Genomic DNA, 24,215 nt, shown 5'->3' on the forward strand with positions numbered 1-24,215 from the left:
CTAACTACTGTATATATGCACTACTTTCAAACAAATAGTCTTGCCAAAAGATTATTTGGTAATTTGTTTAAAAGATGAGACATTGCTATGATAGCCTGTTACAGAACCAACTGGTCCCTCATCACGTAGAAGGTGGTCTCTATTGGCAACAGAAAGCTTTAGCTATATTATAACTTTGAAAACATGGTGGCTCATACTGAGCAAGTTAACTGTTTGGTTTCTATGTGTTGTCACTAGAAACCTCCCGCTATCTGATGAGATACAAGTTATTCCCAAAATAGGCTGTGTAATTTTGGCAAGGTCATCTGTCAGAAAGTAGTGCAATACCAGTGTAACGCATTCAAAGGCAAGTTTGATCTATGGTGAGGATTAAGACCATTGCATTATCTATTTAATTTAAATACTGCTGTCTGCAAAAAGATTAAAGGACAAGGTAGTCCTGCAAGCAACTTATAAAGAGAGAACTGTCACCTATTTTTGCACAGAGTTAAAAAAACAATGTGACAAAAGTGACAAACTGTATTCTTAATATTTCGGGATTGTAAAGAGTTTTTTTTTTGTAAAATATGCTGAATTTTAAACAGAGTATTGTATATTAAAAATCCTTTAATAAAAATGTTAAAGATAATTTACTAATTAAATGAGATACAATTTTTTTATTGTATTTTATTTACGAACCTGCAATATTAATAATGGTCTCTTGAATGGTTCCACTTAATGAATGTAGATGAGCACTCCACAATTTTCTGCTGTTAACAGTTTTTGTCACTTCTTCCACAGAGAGAGGCTAAAATGATATTTTATATTAATTCCAAAAGCTAGAAGCAAAATATTTTCAAACAAGATTATAAGTTTTCCTCGTGCGTGTGCCCACACACACACACAGCACTGCAATCTCAAAAGTATTTTGCAACCCCTGCAACAGAAATCAAATAAATCTGACAAAAAAATTACATTTACATTTATTTATGGCACTTAAATGAACTGTTCAAACTGCTTTTTAATAACTTACTTTTCAATAAATTGCATCTCTTCTCATTGAACTGGCATAGAGCCCACCATGTGTATAAATTCATTTATTACAAAAACAAAATTCAGAAAGTTGTTATACTATTGGCAGTAATTCTGGAGAGATTTATAAATGAAAAATTAAAATTATGCAAACTTTTAGTCTTATTAAAGAGATTGCATAATTACATATCCTCCATGATAGTACAGTGGTTTCGCCACCTATCTCTGGAGAGGTCTGGATTAAAATTCCGGTCTATGACTGGATGAATGTCTAGAAAGTTCTTTTCAATCAAGGCTGTAGTTAGCCAATTTCAGGAGGGCGAGGTATGGCCCCCATGAGTTATTTCCAGTTTTTCAGTTCATGCAACATGTTGTTGTTGTTATTTGGTTTTTAGGAGCATTAGCAACTAAGGCCATATTGCTCCGGGGATATATGGTGGTCATTCCCTGACCTTTCTGCATCCTCCATATTTGGTGGTCACGGGTTTGAACCCCAGTCTAATCAAGAAGCGCGTGCTACGCACTGTTGCTCCTGCCCACCTGGCTACAGAGGCACCCATGCAACATGTAAATCAGCATATAAATACACACTTTTATAAACAAAATACACAGCTAACAAACCCAACAACACAATTATATAGAATAAAAACAAGAACATAAACAACACTTAGTAGCTGAGAAATTAAAAAAAAAAAAAAAAAAAAATTCCTTAAACACTATTTCATAATCCAAAACTCATAAGCCTGTATGAAACAATGTTACTCTTACTACAGGAACACCAAATTGTCAAAAATAAAACAACAGAGATGAACTGAATGATATTTGAATTTCATACTGATAATCAGTATGAAATTCTTCCTACTGATTTTCATATACCAAAAAATTCCTAATTAATTACTTTCAATCATTAAGCACAAGAATGAAATTATAGTTTCCTGTCTAAAATTATATCTAAAAATGAAGCCAACTTCTGAGGAAAACATCTATTGACACCCCAACGATATAGAATAAGATTCTAGAAATTTAGAGGAAAAAATACCAAATATCAGTCTAACTAAAATTTACCAACAGTACAAAGAGATTAATATATTCACTACAGGCCAATAACAAATGTAATATGCTGTCACAATATGATTTTAAGTTGCATCACATGTAGAGCTGAACAGGTATGGTTTTAACATTTTTTTTACAATTTTGTGCCTTTTTGACAAAACTTAAGATTTATTTTTAACAGTTACAATTGTTTAAGAAACATTCATGCTTCTACTTTCTATATTCATATAACTAAAGGTGATTTAATTTATGAATGATTGTTGATTTATGAACGACTGTTGATTTAAAAATTTTACGCTCCATCCATGGTGAGTTTCTCTCCTACTTGCTCCAATCAATTGAGGGGCAAATTGAAATCAATAAAGGTGACCTCCGCTTAACGCTGATAATTCGTTCTGTAAAAACAAAGCACTAATTGAATCCGCACTAAGTGACCACCGCATTCCCATAAGGTAACATATGCATTTGTGAGTTACAGTTGGTGCCATAGGATATTTCCTAATCATTAATAAACGGTAGTGAAAAGATGCACAAATGTCAGTCAAAATATTTAATATTCAAATATGTGTACATATAAAATATTCTGCATTACATAAGTATATAATTAGGTGGTAACTACTTACGTATCAAAATTAAACATAAAATTCCAATTAAAATCATGAATTTAATTGATCTAAATTGATTTTAATTGAATTTAATCACGAAAAATGTTTCAATTTTGGGTTGTACTTTGGCTCTCTTCCTGGTAAACTAAAAGAGGTATTAATTTTAAATCCCCCGCAGCATTACCACCCAACAATAAAGTCAACCGATCCTTCGCCGCTTTGAAACCTGGCATGTTTTTTTCTTCTTTCAATATGAAACTTCTTTTAGGCATTCGTTTCCACAAAAGTCCTGCTTCCTCTATGTTAAAAACTTGTTGAGAAGTATAACACATAATACCCCTCATCAATAATTTTAACAAGTTCTTTTTTGAAAGTTTGAGCTCCTTGATCTGCACTTGCGGCTTCTCCCTGGATTTTAAATCTATTCAACCAGCCCTTACTAGTTTTAAATGGTTCCACATTTTTTTTTTTTTTTTAGGTGAGTTTTCTTCAGATCATCATATAGGTTAATATCTCTCTCTCTCTCTCTCTCTCTCTCTCTCTCTCTCTCTCTCTCTCTTTCTCTCTCTCTCTCTCTCTCGATTTTTTTATAATATTTAACTTAACTGAATTCTGCATTGGATATTATCTTCAATAAAATTAGTTAAAGTCTCTCCGTTTCAATTCTAATAGATGGCCCAGCCCTAGTTGCTTGCAGTGGAACAGCTGTCTTTCCCACTGCTAAAATTAATTCTTTATTTTTTATAATTGTTCTTACAGTTAAACCTGGCAGTCCTAAATTACACACACATCCGCTTGTCGTTGACCGGAATCGATTTGTTTCAAAATGTCTAATTTAATTTTCAAATTCAGTCTTTTTCTTACATTTATAGTCTTTGTACTGCGTCCAGGCTTTGTTGCTTTTTCATTCTTATCTGCCATTATTAACTCTTCGAAAATGTAACTGCGTTGGTCGCATTAATTATGGTACAATGTTCGAGTAAACTGTCCATTACGCACAATGTCTAATACTGTTTTTTTTTTTTTTTTTTTGGTAGTTGTTGGCGCATCGGCTTCTGTGGCCATAGTGCACCTCCCAAGGTTTTTGCAGTACTTTGATCCAAGCCCGAGGCGGGATTCAAACCCGCGACCTTTGGGTTGCCAGGCAGGCACTTTACCCACCTGGCTAGCCCGGTCGGCCGTCTAATACTGTACTGAGTGATGACTAGATGTCGGATAAATGCATATAATGTAAATATTACAAGCAATATACTTGATCATTTTTTAAAATGATGATCTCGGAACTACGTAACAAGTCACTGTACTGCAATAAAATTAGCATGTGAGAAAATTTCACTGAGCATGGGAAAATTTCTCAAGTCGCCGTGGGAAATGTTTTAATGCTGTTTTGCTATTCATTTTCAAGCTATCGACTGCATCAAATGAAACGATTTCGTTAAATATGCCAAAAATGTAATCTGTAAAAGAGCGTTATAGTCAAATATGGGTTATAATATAAGAACAGCATTATAGCGAATCAGCGTAAAGTGTTCCGCATTATAATGGTGGGCCTGCTGTATTAATAATGACAAGGAATTCACACTTGTGTACACATAACAAGGCATTCACATTTGCGCATTCTTTTCATCTGCATGTAGGGATATCTCTCATCATACTCTAACCAATTTTCTGGTCTCTAACATAACCCCATTTCCCCTTAGCTTCCAACTACCTCACACCATACAGATTCTATGCTTCTATATATATAAATGATATTGATGATGGTATATGAGGCTTAATGTCCAAGTTTGCAGATGATACGAAGGTTGGCAGGGTTGTTAAGGACACTAATGACAGTAGCCTGCTGCAACAGGATCTAGAAAAGTTGAGCAGATGGGCTGAGAGGTAGCAAATGAAGTTTAACATTGACACATGTAAAGTACTACATATGGGAAGCAGTAACCCCAGAGTAATGTATCAACTCTGTGGTACTACACCGACAGTGGTAGAGAATGAAAAGGACCTGGGGGTAATTGTGCAGGCAGATATGAAGTTTTCTGAGCAGTGCAGACGGTCTGCAAGAGTAGCTCATGGTGTCTTGTCAATGATATACAGGAATTTTTCTAGCGGGGATAAGGAGGTGATTATCCCCTTGTATAAGGAAATGGTCAGGCCACACCTTGAGTACTGTATACAAGTCTGGAGGCCTAATTTTAAGAAGGATGTAGAGCTGTTGGAACGAATACAAAGAAGGGCAACAAGATTAGTGAATGGAATGGAGGGTTGCTCTTACGAAGAAAGGCTTAAGTTTTGCAGATTACAATGTCTGGAGACTAGGCACCTACGAGGTGATCTGATTGAAGTGTATAGTCTTGAATGGTTTGATCATGATCAATGCTGATGGAATTCTTCCTCTTGCTCAGAATAATCACCTGAGAGGGCATAAATTCAAATTGAGGAAAGACAGTTGTAAGACAGATGTGTGGAAGTTTGCCTTTAGTCAGCGAATAGTTAATAGGTTGAACATACTTCCATCTTTTGTTGTGGAAGTTGACCTAAATAAATTTAAGGCCGAGTATTTGGAACGAATGGAGGAGTGAAATGGGAGCGGGGTTTTTTTTTTTTTTTTTGGCTGATGCTGCATAAGCTTGCTTTCTTGCATCGTATGCCTCTACTAATGCTATGCTGGCCTGTCTAAGTTCCAAATTTATAGTTTATTCAGGCAGCTTTTGATAAAAAGCATGACCCCTAATTCCCCCTAAATACATTATAAATACCATGGTGAAACTTATCATCCACTATTCCTAGGTGACATCAAATTTCTGTTAACCCTTTTAGTTGACCTAACATTCTGAATTGTGGCTACATTGTTATAGACACAATTTAAGTGTTCGTGTACTGTTTACTGCATTGAAACATCCGTAAGTTATTTAAGTTTGTTTCCAAAGCATTAGCTTCTTATCCACTTAAAATATCACCTCCCTTGACGTATAATATCAAAAGACTGGCTTTTATGGTCTCATAAAAGAACTACTGAGATACATGTAAGCAATACTTTTACTCATATCATCAGATAAACACAACTATATTTCCCCATGTTCTCCTCTAACTAGTAGTTTCCCTGTAGACACATGGAATTGGTAGTTATGAGGGAATGGAAGGGAATTAGCAAAAACCCTTGCACCACCTCTGTTCAAATATATTCCATTTGTACAAAATAAACTTTTTTCCTACTAGGTAAGAGGAGTCTATCAAGACATGCTGATAAAAATTTCCCCCCAAAACCCTTGCACTGTTTCTCAAGTCTATGCTTAAGCTAAAATGCTTTTAACTTACAGTCCCTTCTATCTTTAAACTTCTACACTTTAGGGAAATAAAGTGAAGCATTTTAATCCGCTTCCAGATCTCACCACGCACTAAGATCTGCTTTTACACAGAAGTGGAATTCAGCATCACAAGACCTTATCACCACATTCATAAACAGTATGGAAAGTCATTATCAGAGCAATTTGGCTGCATGAATGTTTTTGCTCCCATGAGGTGTGGCTATTAAATAACAATATGGCTGCAATAAAATAAATATAATGACAGATTTCATACCCTACAAGTTACCTTAATAAATACCTTACCCTACATACCTTAAAATTGATACCAAAAAGCCTTACAAAACTGCCGGAGCTGCCTACATCCTACAGAACAATTGCCTTGCTATCGACGGTGAGCAAATTCCTGGAAAGACTACTACAAAAGAGAATCAAACAGCACTATATGGATGCAAACCTTAGCAACTCAAAACAATATGGGTTCAAATCTGGAACCTCTACTACTGATGCGATCCAAGATCTCCTTAACAGAGCTACACAATGTACCAGCAAGTACTTCCTGGTGATCGTGGTGGACTTCGCTGGGGTGTTTGACACCCTTTGGTGGCCGAGCGTCCTAGCGAGGCTTCGTACTGCAGCCATTCCAAAAAAATCTATTTGACTGTGTAAAGTCCTATCTCACTGATAGGGAAGTGCAGATCATTGCGCCCTTTTCCAGCCTATCGCATGCAGTTCGCAGGGGCTGCCCCCAGAGTTATGTCCTGGGGCTGCTCCTGTGGAACTTTGAGGCCCAGGCCTTTGCTAATGATTTACTTCTAATCACAGCAGCTGATTCAAGAGCCAACCTTGAAAAACAAGCAAATGAAGCGCTGCAAATCCTACACCTAAAAGATTGGGTTAAACTAAATAACCTAAAATTAGCAGAACCGGAAAAGACCAACTCGGTCCTCTTGAAAGGGAAACTAAACTTAAATAGGCCACCACAAATCAAAGTAGAAGGAATAACAGTAAAATTATCAAATGAGATAAAATACTTAGGAATTATCATTGACAGCAATCTCTCATTTAAACTGCACTTAACTACCTCAGGAAGAAGAAGATACACATATACACAGCACTCATAGCAAGAATCACACATATGGACTAGGTGCTAAATAAAAAGACCCTCTCCCTATATTACAAAACTCTCTTCGTCCCGGTAATTATGTACGGATCGCCAGTATGGACGATGAAAACTAGCACAGTAACAAACAGAAAAATTCTTGAAACAATTCAGAGGAACATACTACTTACAATCACTAGAGCGAGTAGCATAGTTAGTACGGTGGCGCTCCAGGTCATTGCAGGTGCACTACCCCTTGACCTGGAAGTTACTCGAGTGGGACTAATGTACTATCACAAAAAAGAGATCCCAATTACAACCTGTGGCATAACCCTTGATGAAAAAAAGCCGTGAATTAGGGTTGAAATTGAAAGTGTCTGCAATTCTGCCCAGACACGATAGGAGGGAGTATATGATGAGAGCCCTGTCAATCAATTCGGCCCTGGAAAGATTGTGCAGGGCTCAAGGGGTAAAATTTTTTTCAGCCTGGTCTGTACTTGTTAACAGGAGAGACTGCTTCTACAGGGATGGGATACACTTAAATAGAAAGGGTGCAAGAATGTTTGCTGATGCTATCGAGGCAGTGTTAGGCGGGTCGGAAAACTGCTAGATTGGGGGGATACAAGGACTAATAGATTAACAGTAGCCACTGGCAGAGGTGAAAGTGATTCTTGCACTGCTTCTATTGGAATGAGCCGCAGCCTGGAAAATAAGATGCAGGATATTTCAGAGACTGCTGGGAATCATTGGGGTACAAGTAAACACATGGGTTGTGTTAGGGTAGCTAAGAAAAAGAACAGGTGCATGTATACTTGCGTGTACACCAATGCTAGGAGTTTAGTAAATAAATTTGATGAATTTGAGGTATTGCTCAAAGCATCAAAGGCGGATATTGTTGGGATATCAGAGACGTGGTGTCACACAGATATAAGTAATGCAGAACTGGAATTTGGGGAGTACAACTTCTACAGGAAGGATAGACAGGATAGGAAGGGAGGAGGGTTTATGCTATTAGTTAAGAAACACATAAAATCCAAGGAAGTGAAGCCAGTTGACATTGCTGGACAGTGCAGTGTCGAGTCAGTTTGGTGTGACATAAGCATTGTGAGATCAAAATTGAGAGTAGGAGTGTGTTGTAGACCTAATGACTCTGATGAGTATAATAAGAAACTGTACAGGGAAATAGAGTGGGCAGGTTAATCAGAGAGTCTTATAATGAGGGATTTTAATTTCCCAGATATTGACTGGAATTTGTGGGTTGTTCACTCACACACTAGCAAGGCTTTTGTGGATTTATTGGAGGATTGTTTTCTAAATCAGCATGTTCGGGAGGCAACTAGAGGGAGCAATACTCTTGATTTGATTATCAGTAGTGATTCTTCATGCATTAAGAATCTGCAGATACAGGAACCACTAGGTGGCAGTGATCACAGTGTGCTGAAGTGGGATTTACTCAAGGAGGTAACTACCATTGGGGTAAAGGGAAGGGTTATTGCTTTCGTAAAGGTGACTACGATGATCTGAGACAGTATTTAAATTCTATACAGTGGGACCAACTGATGATGTTACCAACAGCAAATTCAAAATGTAAAGCATTAAAAGACTTAATCTTGGAAGCTACTAGGCTTTACATACCAACTAAGAAACATTGTTCAAGGTTCAGACCTAAATGGATGTCAGATGAACTAATGAGACATATGGCAGAGAAGAAAAATGCATGGGATACATATAAATTAACATGTGACACAGAAGCCTATGATAGATATAAGTTGATCTGTAACCAAGTTACAAAGGAGGTTAGGAGGCGAAGGCAGATTACGAGAAATCTTCGGCAAGGGATGCAAAGAAAAACAGCAAGGAGTTTTTTACTTATGTAAACTCTAGAAGGAAGGGGATGAATCAGATTGGTCCACTTGATATCGATGGTTCAACTGTTCATGATCCTTCTCAGGTAGCTAACAAACTAAATCAATATTTTGCATCTACATTCACACATGAGGAGTTATTCAGGAAGGGGAATGCCATAGATGAAGTAAAAATTGGCTGTGAGCTAGATGATCTTGTAATAATTGAGAGTAAAGTGGAGGAGAAATTGTTGAAGATAAATACAAGAAAGGCACCCGGGGTGGATGGGATCTCTCCAGTTATATTAAAGGAGGCAGCAAAGGAAGTAAGAAATCCGTTAGCCATAATTATGAGAGCTTCCTTGGACTCAAGGGAAGTACCCACAGACTGGAGATGTGCAAATGTGACCTCAATTCACAAAGGAGGATCAAAGGCTGACACAAGTAATTATAGACCTGTGAGTTTAACTTCTGTTCCAGGAAAATTAATGGAAGCACTGGTTAAAGAAGCACTGCAGGATCATCTTGACAAGAATTCAGTTATAGCTCAGACACAGCATAGTTTTGTTAAGGGAAGGTCTTGCCTAACCAATTTGATTCGATACTATGATGTAGTCACAAAAGAATTGGATGCAGGGAATAACTTTGATATTATATATTTGGATCTTAGAAAGGCTTTTGATACTGTTGCACATGGAAGATTGCTGCACAAATTGCAGCAGTGTGGCATTGGTGGCAAATTGTTGCTAGCGATAAAGGGATGGTTGAGTGGCAGAAGACAGAGAGTGGTAATTAATGGACACTGCTCATCGTGGACTAATGTTATTAGTGGAGTCCCTCAGGGTTCAGTGTTGGGTCCATTGTTGTTTTCTGTATTTATAAATGATATTGATGATGGTATATCAAGCTTAATGTCCAAGTTTGCAGACGATACAAAGGTTGGCAGTGTTGTTAAGGACACTACTCACACTATGCTGCTGCAACAGGATCTGGAAAGGTTGAGCAGGTGGGCTGAGAGGTGGCAAATGAAGTTTAACATTGACAAATGTAAAGTACTACATATGGGAAACAGCAACCCCAGAGCAACATATCAACTCTGTGGTACTACACTGACAGTGGTAGAGAATGAAAAGGACCTGGGGGTAATTGTGCAGGCAGATATGAAGTTCTCTGAGCAGTGCAGACGAGCTGCAAGAGTAGCTCATGGTGTCTTATCAATGATATAGAGGAATGTTTCTAGCAGGGATAGGGAGGTGATTATTCCCTTGTATAAGGCAATGGTCAGGCCGCACCTTGTGTACTGTATACAGGTCTGGAGGCCTCATTTCAAGAAGGATGTAGAGCTGCTGGAACAAGTACAGAGAAGGGCAACAAGGTTAGTGAATGGAATGATGGGTTGCTCTTACGAAGAAAGGCTTAAGTTTTGCAAATTACAGTGTCTGGAGATTAGGCACCGGCAAGGTGATCTGATAGAGGTGTACAAAGCCTTGAATGGTTTGAGCATGCTCAATGATGGGATACTGCCTTTTGCTCAGAATAATCACCTGAGAGTTCATAAATTCAAATTGAGGAAAGACAGATGTAGGATAGACGTGCGGAAATTTGCCTTTAGCAAGCGGGTAGTTGGTTGGTGGAACAGACTTCCATCCCTTGTTGTGGAAGTTGATAGCCTAAATAAATTTAAGGCTCAGCTGGAAAGGTATTTCGAACGAACGGAGGGGTGAAGTGGAAGGGTGTTTTTTTTTTTTTTTTTTTTGGCTGATGCTGCATAAGCTTGCTTTCTTGCATCATATGCCTCTACTAATGCTAATGGTAACCATGCTTACCTTACAGCAGCCCATCTCTAATGATGTCTAAAGTTTGCATTGGTGACTGGAAAAAAGTTGCCTTTTTCAATGAATCATATTTCCTGCTATCCACAAAGCATAGCAGGGTATAGCAAAAAAATGGAGAGTGGAATCAACTCAATGTCCTGGTCTCACAGTAATAGGCAGGTGACAGAAGTGTGGTATAAGTGAAATTTCCCTGGAATCTTTTGGGGCCCCCCTCACATCCATAGAGACTGCATTCTGAATGCTAAAAACAAAAAATTACCTATCCATTGTGGCTGATCAGATACATCTCTTCATAGTGAATGACTCCTTGGATGACACAGGTGTGTTCTAGCAGGATAATGAGTCCTGCCACGTTGCCGGTATTGTTTGAGAGTGGTTCTCCAAACATGGAAGTGACTTCCAGGTTCTACCTTGGCCACTGAATTTGCCAGATATGAACACCATAGAACATCTCTGGGATTATGCAGATTGACAATTGGATCTTCTTCCATGGACTATTTGCAGATCTATGGAATGCAATCCTGGTGACATGGTACAACATACCTCCTGCAATATTACGAGTCCATGCCTCGCCATGCGGTGGTGATATTGGCAGCAAGAAGGACACACACCCACTATTAGGTAGGTGGTAATAATGTTTTAACCAGACAGTGTATATCCACAATATGCGAGATGGAGTAGCAGTTAAAGAACCTAACTAAAATTTAGGTCTCAAAGCCTCATGCTACAAAAGCTATAGAACATTATTATAGGGCAATGCCTTGTCTTGTATATTTTGATAAACAAATTGGTTTGCTACTAAATGCATCTATCTCATTTTGTGGAAGCCACACCATACCACTTGCACATCTCTCATACTATGGATATATATCACCACTGGATCATTCGTGTCTTTACAGCGCCTACTTACTCACTAATGAAACCACAAATAGGTCAAACCCAGGTACAGATAATGGCATGTACTTTAAATAAATAGCAATATACTTCTCCCTTGTAGTAATGCATTTTATACAGAGCAGTGACACCAAGAAAACTCATAGTAGAGTGCCTCCATAATATGAGACATGCATTTTGTGCAAATAACCCAGTTTGCTCATTACTACATACAAAATGAAGCTCTGCCCTACAGTATTGTTCTTCAGCACATAAAATAACTGCAGTTATTTAATGTGCTGAAGCTATTCTAAAAAAAGAAAAACCCATTTATACTCCAACACAATCAATGTATCATAGGGTTTACAATTAGTCATTTAACATTATCATTGAACATTTTGTTATGTGTATTCAAACAGTCAACTGAAATGCATGTACCATTGTACATCTGCATTAATCACTCAGCTACACCAGGACAATCAGAGACAGTGCTTTGTAAGCCTAAAGTTGGGTTTTTTTTTTTTTTTTTTAAATTATGACAGAATTTTACATGCATATGGCTTTGCTCATCAGGAGTCCACTAGTTAGTATAGGTTTCACTAACTACTAGTGTTCTAACTAATCTCTTTCTTCTTACCATTTCTTTCTTCATTTTTATTTTAATTCCTGCACAAAGCCATATGATTCTGCAATAATGTTACTTAACTGGAATGTCATAATTAAGAGCAGAAAAGAGCAAAAGAAAAGGAATTTAAAAAAAATGTTTGCAGCCTTGTATAGAAATGTCTCTATTGGTGAACAGCAATAGCAACACGGATTTTTCTAAAGCTGTAGTTTTATTTAATCCCAGTTGCCAAGAGTTCATTAAAACCACACCTAGCTGTTACTTTTCGTTCTTTCTGACCACTGTGAAAATGTAATTGGATAGGTGATCAAAACAGCCTAAGTAAGATTATATTAAAACTTCCTAATTGATATTAACAGAACCCACTGTTTATTGGGCTCAAAATAACTTAAGTTTGAAAGGAATGAGTTTTTTATAGCATTCATCTACTTTTATATAAATAAAGCATCTAATCTGAGTTTAATCACATTATTTATTTAGTTAGTATGTCATCTTTTTCTTATGAAGTTTTAATTCTGTAGAACAGGGAAATTTTGAAGCCACACATAAGCCCTCAAGATTCTGCAGGCCACATGGGCAGGCCGCAGAATCTGAGGGCTCATGGGTGGATTCGTTATTTTGCAAGCCTTTTCTTTTCATATTAAGATTTACACATATTAAATTAACAAGCTGTATCTGTAACTATTAAGTAGTATGTAATTAATAATGTGTCTTTTATAATAAAACAATTAGATGAGTAAATATTGACAGCCTATCAAAAAGTTTTGAGAATGATATAATAACCACACAAATACAATTATTAAATACACTAATGGAACGTACCTTCCTACTTCAAAACAGTCATCTTCTGATCAAATATTCCAGTAATGGAATACTTGGTCAGAATACGACCATATTCTGACTGAGTTTGGAACTTGCTTTTTTATTCTAAATTTGCTCTCCACGGAGGACATTTTATATTTTTAAAATTTCCTCCTTATTGCCAAATCTGCTTCCTTTAAGATGAACTTCTGGTCAGAAAAGAAGGCTAAATCAAAGGAAGAAGCAGGAAAGATGTATACCTCAGGAATATTTGTTTTACCAGATATTCAACTAGAGACAGAAAAACATGAGGATGTAACATTATCACAATAATAGAACCACGTGGCATTTTTCCACTGTTGTTCAAATCTTGCATACATACTAAAATTTCTTTTGACAGACTAGCTATTCAGCTTCACCTTCAGAAAGGTACCTAAGATTGGCCTAGGCCTTCTCGATCAAAAAATACTCATTGTGACATTTTACTTTGTCTATCATACTTTTTTTAGATGAGATAAAGTATGACTCTACCACTGGGATGATTGTTGCTTTGCTGCATCACTATATAAGGTGCTGGAAAGAAAATTTGCATCTTCTACTGCATGAAAACAGTGATTATGGCATTAGAAAACATGATGTGGAAGATTTCTTTTGATGATCTACAAATTTAAAAATTAAAATCAAAATTTTAATGAAATGATATTTACACAAAGAAGAATAAAATACTTAACAGAATAAAAGTAAATAAAAATAACGAATAAAAGTGACTATGTTGATACGAATAAAGGCACTAAAAAAAAAAAATAATAAAACAAGTTGCTGCTTTCGAGATGGAGCATCCCTTCATCAATTTCTGTTGATAAAGGAGCACTTCACCTTGAATGCTATTGTTATTTTATTTTAATTTAGAGTTTTTACTCATTGACCTTATCAATTTTATTCTTATTTACTTTTATTCTTGTTTATGTAAATATTGTATTTTATTGAAATTTTGATTTTTCCACAGAAATCAAGACAACTGTGCAATGCTGCTTTTGGTCACCAGACAGTAACTGCAGTGCAATTTTTTTTTAACAATCTGCCCACTCAAATGACTGGTGAGGGTGGACTGACTGGAGTCACATAAGTTGACATTATAAGTACTTGAATTGTTAAATGATAGTTGGCAAAGATGAATTCCTTGTACATGAGATATTATTTCACCATTCTAGGTTGTCCATAATGGATAGCCACACTATTTATGATGTGGCCATCATTAAAAAAATAAATAAAAATAAATAAAAAAAATCATTCTCAAATGATTTTTTTCCCTTTTTAACTTTGGTAATCACTGACCTATTTAGCAGGCCAATGATTTCATGCTTCATTGTTGAATGCTATTTACAATATTTCCTGGGGCCAGAAGTTGTCCAGGTTTAATGCAAAATTTAACATATACTTTGGTCTTTTAGAATCAGCTATTTCAAAACTGCCACACAAGGCTTACATACAGACTTATATTAATGCATATATTAGATAACAAGATTGAGGAAACATCAAAATGGCATTGCCATCTCATTCACAGCTTACAGCTTTTCACAGTTCTTGAATAGATATACTGGTCTCAAAATTTCTAGATAAACCCTCAAATATGTATTAAATATATATGAAGGGTAGCAAACTGGATAAAACTTTGTTAGGAGAGATTATTGCCTGCTGCCTCTAAGTCGGACAATCTCTTTCTCTCTCTCTTATATAGTTATGTTCCAAGGGCATGATTTCTACAAACATGAGAGAGAGCTGCAGAGTAAACTGCCGGATATTTACTATGAAAGGTGGCATGGCCAGTTTCCTGAACAATAGTTGTTCATTCTGATTTTTATAATGCACACTTAGTATGTAACTAAAACACACAGTACAACATATTTTAATAAAATTTTGCACCGTATTTTAATAAAAACTTTCTATTCAATTAATAAAGAGTCCTCTATAATCACTTTTAGCCTGTTTGTCTGGGTTATGATCAGGTAATGCAATAATCCTCCATTACCCTCTATTTTAAAAAGAAATTCAACTTTTAATATGTTTATAAATGAAAAAAATGTATATTTCAAAATATCAATAGTTTTGGTTTAAAATAATGAAAAACATTTTGGAAGCATAGTCTTACCTCTCTGGTCTGAACAGGTAGAGGAAGAGGAAGCAATTCTGATAATACTGTAAGGCCAGTCATGAATGTTTTTGGTGAAAGCATTGAGAATTTTAAAATCTCTTGAATCATCTGGGTCCATAAACTTTTGCTGAGTGCTATAAAATTATATAAAAAAGATTAATAAAAAGATTAATTATTAGGAATAAATAATTATCATATTACTCGAACTGTGCATAACTGTATCACACTGAGAATAAGTTATTGAGAAACTCAAACAATCATGTTAAAAAAAAACCCACAAAAACAGCAGATATAACATAGGGTACTACTTCCATGTTAATTTTTAAGGCATTAGAATGAAAGAAAACAAATGCTATATGTAAATAATTAAGTTATAAAATTAAATATCTGAAATATGTTGATTCTTAGGCTATTCTTATTAGCATCACTATTAATATATAGAAAAGCAAATGGGAAAGGCTTATGCTTTACAACAAAAAAAAAAAAAAAAAAAATTATTATAATTATTTTTTTAAGGCAACCCTAAACATAAAAGTACTGAACAAATGTACTTCTTATGTCACCGTGCATGTTGGGCATAGCCCAATTTTGCATGTAGCAGTGAGCAAAATAAGTTCAGTACTTACTACATCAATCTCATATTTTGGAAGCACTTTGCCAACAGTTGCCTAAGTATTGTACTACTCCAAATAAAAAGATCTACTCCAATGGGGAAGTACACTACTATTTATTTAAAGTATGCTACTATCCAGTCCTAAGTTTCAGTCCTATTTGAGATCTCACCAATGGGTAGGTAGATCCTGTGAACACCTGAACAGCTTAGTCATGAGATATAGCCATAATGTGTGAGATGCGAGATAGTGCAATAAGTAAAATGGACAAGTGAATAATTTAGGGTTATGCCTTATGGTACAAAGTGCCTCGATAAAAAGCAAACCCGATTCTCTTGCCAATACACACAGAATGAAGCTATGCCTAACATGTACAATGACATTTTGTAGCTCTTGTAGTATGAGGATTTGTCATAAATTCACCTGAACCTTCCTTCGTATATACTGAAATAACTCGAACCTTCTTATGAATTGAAATTTCCTCATTATTAATTTTGTTGTACACGATAGCACTAATGATATTAAGAGTAGCAGACCGGCGGAATTACTTAACAAGTACGGATCAATGTTGGGAAAAAAAACAGGAGTTAGGGTTGAATTTGAAAGTGTCTGCAATTCTGCCCAGACAAGATAGGGAGTATATGATGAGAGCCTTGTCGATCAATTTAGCCCTGGAGAGATTATGCAAGGCTCAAGAGGCAGAATTTTTCTCAGCCTGGTCTGTGCTTGTTAACAGGAGAGACTGCTTCTACAGGGATGCGATACACTTAAATAAAAAGGGCAAGAATATTTGCTGATGCTATCGAGGCAGAGTTAGGTGGGTCAGAAAACTGCTAGCTTGGGGGGGATACACGGCCGAACGGTAGCCGCTGGCAGAGGTGAAAGTGATTCTTACACTGCTTCTACTGAAATGCAATTGAGCAGCAGCCTGGAAAGCAAGGCAATGGGGATTTCCAGGACTGCTGGGCATCATAGTTGGACAAGTAAATACATGGGCTGTGTTAGAGTAACCAAGAGTAGAAACAGGTGTATATATACTTGCATGTACAATAATATTAGGAGTATAGTTAATGAATTTGATGAGTTTGAAGTGCTAGTGAAGACATCAAAGGCAGATATTGTTGGGATATCAGAGACGTGGTGTCACACAGACATAAACGGTGCAGAATTGAAATTTGGGGAGTACAATGTGTACAGAAAGGATAGACAAGACAATAAGGGAGGAGGGGTTACGCTGTTAGTTAAGAAACACATAAAATCTAAGGAAGTGCATCCAACTGATGTTGGTGGACAATGCAATGTTGAGTCTGTTTGGTGTGATGTAAGCACTGGAAAAGGAAAAATACGTGTTATAGGCCTAATGAATCTGATGGGTATAATGAGCAATTGTGCAGAGAAATAGAGTGGGCCAGTAAATCAGAGTGTCTTATAAAGGGGGATTTTAATTTCCCAGAGTTTGACTGGAATTTGTGGGTTGGTCACACACACATTAGCAAGGCTTTTGTGGATTTATTGGATGATTGTTTTCTAAAGCAGCATGTTCGGGAGGCAACTAGAGGGAGTAATACTCTTGATCTGATCATCAGTAGTGATTCTTCATGCATTAAGAACATGCAGATAAAGGAACCACTAGGTAGCAGTGATCCCAGTGTGCTGAAGTGGGATTTATTCAAAGAAGTAGCTACCATCAGGGGTAAAGGGAAGAGTTTTTGCTTTCATAAAGGAGACTACAGTGGTCTGAGACAGTATTTAAATTCTATACGGTGGGACCAACTGATGATGCTACCAACAGCAAATTCAAAATGGAAAGCATTCAAAGAATTAATCTTGGAAGCTACTAGGCTTTTCATATCAAGTAAGAAATACTGTTCAAGATTTAGGTCTAAATGGATGTCAGATGAACTAAATAGACATGTGGCAGAGGAAAAAAATGCATGGAATACATATAAATTAACAGGTTGTTGTTGTTGTTTGGTTTTTTTTTTAGAAGCATTAGCAATTAAGGCCATATTGCTCCGGGGATATGCGGTGGTCATTCACTGACCTTTCCGCATCCTCCGTATTTGGTGGTCACAGGCTCGAACCCCGGTCTAATCAAGAAGCGTGTGCTATGCACTGCTGCTTCTGCCCACCTGGCTACGGAGGCACCTAAATTAACAGGTGACACAGAAGCTTATGATAGATATAAACTAGTCTGTAACCAAGTCAAAAAGGAGGTTAGGCAGGCAAAGGCAGATTACAAAAAATCTTTGGCAAAGGATGCAAAAAAAAAAAAAAAAACAGCAAAGAGTTCTTTACTAATGTAAACTCTAGAAGGAAGGGGATGAATCACATTGGTCCACTTGATATTGGTGGTTCAACTGTTGATGATCCTGCTCAGGTAGCTAACAAACTAAAGCAATACTTTGCATCTACATTCACACATGAGGAGTTATTCAGGGAGGGGAATGCCAGAGGAGTATTAAACTCTGGCAGTAAGCTAGATAATCTTGTAATAACTGAGAGTAAAGTGGAAGAGAAATTGTTAATTATGAATGAAGAGAAAATTCATTCATAATTAAGAAAGGCACCTGGGGTGGATGGAATCTATCCAGTTATATTAAAGGAGGCAGCAAAGGAAGTAAGCAAACTTTTAGCCATAATTATGAGAGCTTCCTTGGACTCAGGGGAGGTACCCATGGACTGGAGATGTGCAAATGTGACCCCAATCCACAAAGGAGGACCAAGGAGAGATACAGGTAATTACAGACCTGTTAGTTTAACTTCTATTCCAGGAAAATTAATGGAGGCACTGGTTAAAGAAGCATTGCAGAATTATCTAGACAAGACTTCAGTTATAGCTCGGACAAAGCATGGGTTTGTTAAGGGGAAGTCTTGTCTGACCAATTTGATTGGATACTATGATGTAGTCACAAATGAACTGGATGCAAACAATAATTTTGATATCATATATTTGGATTTTAGAAAGGCTTTTGATACTGTTGCACATGGAAGACTGCTGCACAAATTAGAGCAGTGTGGCATTGGAGGCAAATTGCTCCCATGGATAAAGGGATGGTTGAGAGAGAGAAGACAGAGAGTGGTAATCAATGGAGACTGCTTTTGTAGGACTAATGTTATTAGTGGAGTCCCCCAGGGTTCAGTGTTGGATCCATTGTTGTTTTCTGTATTCATCAATGATATTGATGATGGTGTATTGTCAATGATATATAGGAATTTTTCTAGCAGGGATAAGGAGGTGATTATTCCCTTGTATAAGGCAATGGTCAGGCCACACCTAGAGTACTGTATACAGGCCTGGAGGCCTCATTTCAAGAAGGATGTAGAGCTGCTGGAACGAGTACAGAGAAGGGCAACAAGATTAGTGAATGGAACAAAGGGGTGCTCTTACGAAGAAAGGCTTAAGTTTTGCAAATTACAGCGTCTGGAGACTAGGCACCAGCGAGGTGATTTGATAGAGGTGTATAAAGCCTTGAATGGTTTGAGCATGCTCAATGTTGATGGGATTCTTCCTCTTGCTCAGAATAATCACCTGAGAGGGCATAAATTCAAATTGAGGAAAGACAGATGTAGGATAGACGTGCGGAAATTTGCCTTTAGCCAGCGGGTGGTTGGTTGGTGGAACAGACTTCCATCCCTTGTCGTGGAAGTTGATAGCCTAAATAAGTTTAAGGCTCAGCTGGACAGGTATTTCGAACGAACAGAGGGGTGAAGTGGAAGTGGTTATTTTTATTTATTTATTTATTTTATTTATTTATTTTTTTTTTTGGCTGATGCTGCATAAGCTTGCTTTCTTGCATCAAATGCCTCTATTAATGCTAATGCTACTATAAACTTACTGCTTAAGTTACTTTTTAATATAAACTGTTCTCGTAAACATTATTGTTTTTTATTTAACATGTTCAGTGTGCCATAAATTTCAGAATGTTGAAAAAAAATCAATGCATTAACATCCCCATCATTCTGAAAATTCATTCATAATGATTGAAAATTAAAAATTTGGAATTCATTGCTAAAAACAAACCGTTCTTTGGTGCTTAGCTGTAAATCAGAACAAATCTTAAAAGTTTATTCATATACATAAACTAACATCAACACAAGCAAAGAACAAATAAAACTTTTGCCAAGTCTATAAACAGCAGCCAAAGCATTATTGCAAGGCAACTATGGCACAGTGAATGTTAATTTTATGTGCCTTTATGTTTACAACTCATTGTTAACTGCTTAAGAATGACTACTCATAGGTGTGTCATGGCAAAGTGTTTGGGTGCATTTTGAATATAGATGTGCATTGTGGCACATTACTAGTGCTATTTTATGCATAATGATAGCAGTGAATGTGTTAATGAATTTTTGTAAGCTTAATTTCAGTCTTTTTTTTAATATATTATTTTTCAAAAGTGTTGACTGCTCTAGCTTTCACAATGGATGCTGTACTGCCTGAATTTGATTCTGTTTTAATTTTTATCTATTTCACAATTTTATCTGTTTATTCCATGTATCTGTCCATATTTTAAAACTTACTTTATCTTGAGTCACACAGTTTTCATTTTTTATTGATTATATTTGAAAGGGTCCTGAGCTGAATATCATCATCATTCTTCTCTTTCTTGGTGATTCCCCTCTCTCTCTCTCTCTCTCTCTCTTGGTAACTCGGGAATTTTTTTTTGGCTGGTGCAGCAAAAGCCTCAGGCTTCCTTGCACTATATAGCTATTAATAATAATATATACTATAATATATCAGGCTTAATGTCCAAGTTTGTAGACGATACGAAGGCTGACAGAGTCACTAATTACAGTATGCTGCTGCTGCAATAAGATCTAGAAAAGTTGAGCAGATAGGCTGAGAGGTGGCAAATGAAATTTAACATTGACAAATGTAAAGTACTGCATATGGGAAGCAGTAACCCCAGAGTAATGTATCAACTCTGTGGTATTACACTGACAGTGGTAGAGAGTGAAAAGGACCTGCACAATTACCCCCAGGTGTAGCTCATGGTGTCTTGTCAATGGTATACAGGAATTTTTCTAGCAGGGATAAGGAGGTGATTATCCCCTTATATAAGGCAATGGTCAGGCCACAACTTGAGTACTGTATACAGGTCTGAATGCCTCATTTTAAGAAGGATGTAGAGCTGTTGGAACGAGAACAGAGAAAGGAAACAAGATTATTGAATGGAACAAAGGGTTGCTCTTATGAAGAAAGGCTTAAGTTCTGCAAATTGCAGTGTCTGGAGACTAGGCACTTGCGAAGTTGTTGTTGTTATTTGGTTTTTAGGAGCATTAGCAACTAAGGCCATATTGCTCTGACGATATGTGGTGGTCATTCCCTGACCCTTTCGCATCATCCGTATTTGGTGGTCACGGGCTTGAACCCCGATCTAATGAAGAAGCGTGTGCTACGCACTGCTGGTCCTGCCCACTTGGCTATGGAGGCGTGCCGCTTACCTCCGAGGTGATCTGATTGAAGTGTATAAAGTCTTGAATGGTCTGAGCATGCTAAATGCTGATGGGATTCGTCCTCTTGCTCAGAATAATCGCCTGAGAGGGCATAAATTGAAATTGAGGAAAGACAGTTGTAAGACAGATGTGCGGAAGTTTGCCTTTAGCCAGTGGGTGGTTGATTGCTAAAACAAACTTCCATCTGTCGTGGAAGTTGATAGCTTAAACAAATTCAAGGCAGAACTGGACAAACATCTGGAGTGAGTGGATGGGTGAAATGAGAAGGGTCTGTGTGTTTTTTTTTTTTTTTTTGGCTGATGCTATATAAGCTTGCTTTCTTGCATCATGTGCCCTTACTAATTCTAATAATATACAATATACAGTGGAGCAGATATCATCTTTTCAAGGCACAAAAGGTGATATTGTTGTAGATGTTGGCACCAATGATATTAAGAGTAGGAGAACGGCAGAATTACTTAGCAAGTGCAAGTCAATGTTGAAAAAAAGCTGCGAGTTAGGGTTGAATTTGAAGGTGTCTGCAATTCTACCCAGACATGATAGGAGGGAGTACATGATGAAAGCCTTGTCAATCAATTCGGCCCTAGAGAGATTGTGCAAGGCTCATGGGGTAGAATTTTTTTCAGCCTGGTCTGTGCTTGTTAACAGGAGAGACTGCTTCTACAGGAATGGGATACGCTTAAATAGAAAGGGTGCTAGAATATTTGTTGATGCTATCGAGGAAGTGTTAGGTAGGTTGGAAGCTGCTAGCTTGGGGGGGATACATGGACTAATAGATTAACTGTAGCCGCTGGCAGAGGTAGTAGTAGTAGTGGTGGCATGTGATGCAAGAAAGCAAATATATGAGCTTATGCAAATTCAGCCAAAAAAAAAAAAAAAAAAAAAAAAATCACACCATTCCCTCCAAATGCCTGTCCAGTTCCTCCTTAAATTTATTCAACCTATCAACTTCCACAACAACAGATGGAAGTTTGTTCCAACAATTAACCACCCGCTGGCTAAAGGCAAATTTCCGCACATCTATTCTACATCTGTCTTTTCTTAATTTGAATTTATGCCCCCTTAGGTTCGTAATCTGAACAAGTGGAAGGATCCCATCAGAATTCAGCGTGCTCAACCCATTCAAGGCCTTATATACCTCAATCAGATCACCGCGCAGGTGCCTAGTCTCCAGCCACTGCAATTTGCAGAACTTAAGCCTCTCTTGGTAAGAGGATCCCTTCATTCCCCTCACCAATCTTGTTGCCCTTCTCTGTACACACTCAAGTAAATCTACACCTTCCTAAAATGAGGCCTCCAGACCTGTACGCAGTACTCAAGGTGTGGCCTGACCATTGCCTTATACAGAGGGATAATCACCTCCTTTTCCCTGCTAGCAAAATTCCTATATATCATTGACAAAACCCCATGACCTGCCCTGGCAGCCTGTCTGCATTGCTCAGAAAACTTCATATCTGCCTGCACAATTACTCCCAGGTCTTTTTCATTTTCTACCACCTTAAGTGTAGTACCACACAGTTGGTACGTTTCTCTGGGGTTACTTCTACCCATATGTAGTACATTGCATTTGTCAAGGTTAAACTTCAGTTGCCACTTCTTAGCCCATATGCCCAAATTATCTAGATCCTGTTGCAGTAGCACACTGCCATTACTGTCATTAACAACCCTGCCAACCTTTGTATCATCTACAAACTTCAACATTAAGCCTGATATACCTTCATCAATATCATTGATAAATATACAAAACAACAGGGGACCTAACACCGAACCTTGTGGGACTCCACTAATAACATTAGTCCAAGAAGAGCAGCACCCATTGATTACCACGCTCTGTCTTCTAGCACTTAACCATCCTTTTATCCATTGTAGCAACTTACCCTTAATACCATTCTGCTCCAATTTGTACAATAGTCTTCCATGCGCAACAGTGTCAAAAGCTTTCCTGAAATCCAAATATATGATATCAAAATTATTTTTTGCATCCAGTTCCTTTGTAACTACATCATAATATCCTATCAGATTTGTCAGACAAGACTTTCCTTTAACAAACCCATGCTGTGTCTGAATTATTGCTGCAGTCTTGTCTAGATGATCCTGCAATGCATCTTTAACCAGCGACTCCATTATTTTACCCGGAACAGAAGTTAAACTAACTGGTCTGTAATTACTCGTGTCACCCTTCGATCCCCCTTTTTGAATTGGGGATACATTTTCACATCTCCAGTCCGTGGGAATCTCTCCTGAGTCCAAGGATGCTCTCATAATTATGGCTAAGGGTTTGCTTAGTTGCTTTGCCGCCTCCTTTAATATAACTGGATAGATCCCATCCACCCCAGGTGCTTCTTACGTTTAACTTCAACAATTTCTCTTCCACTTTGCTCTCAGTTATTACAAAATCATTAAGTATCTTGCTACAATTTGATACCCTTCTGCCATTTTCAAACCTTAATAATTCCTCACGTGTGAATGTAGATGCAAAATACTCATTCAGTTTGTTTGCTATCTGAGCAGGATCATCAACAGTCGAACTATCGATGTCAAGTGGACAAATCAGATTCATCCCCTTCCTTTTAGAGTTTATATAAGTAAAGAAATCCTTGCTGTTTTTCTTAGCATCTTTTGCCAAGGATTTCTCGTAATCTGCCTTTGCCTGCCGAACCTCCTTTGTCACCTGATTGCAGATTAACTTATATCTGCCATAGGCTTCTGAGTCGCTTGATAATTTATATGCATCCCATGCATTTTTCTTCTCTGTTACGAGTCTCATTAGTTCATTTGACAACCATTTAGGCCTAAACCTTGAACAATATTTCTTAATAGGTATGAAACTTTTAGTAGCTTCCACGATTAATTCCTTGAATGCTTCCCACTTAGAATTTAAAAACTGTCGGAGACCACTGTACTCACCTTTACAGAAGCAAAAACCCTTTCCTTTACCCCT

General features: G+C 37.3%; 1 protein-coding gene across 2 annotated transcripts in view; it reads right to left on the minus strand.

The window, feature by feature from the left end:
* vir (VIR_N domain-containing protein) overlaps window positions 1–24,215 on the minus strand; it is a 346,195-nt gene that overhangs the window by 95,245 nt on the left and 226,735 nt on the right. For both annotated transcript variants that reach the window (XM_090377624.1, XM_090377623.1), the window contains exons 25-26: window positions 15,201–15,337; window positions 679–787 (exon numbers count right to left, since the gene is read on the minus strand). In XM_090377624.1, the coding sequence (XP_090233750.1) occupies window positions 679–787; window positions 15,201–15,337 (246 nt within the window). The remainder of the gene's footprint in view (window positions 1–678; window positions 788–15,200; window positions 15,338–24,215) is intronic.

This window comes from Mastigoproctus giganteus, chromosome 7, assembly GCF_048544385.1.
Source record: "Mastigoproctus giganteus isolate SK-2022 chromosome 7, ASM4854438v1, whole genome shotgun sequence".
Taxonomy (NCBI): Eukaryota; Metazoa; Arthropoda; class Arachnida; order Uropygi; family Thelyphonidae; genus Mastigoproctus; species Mastigoproctus giganteus.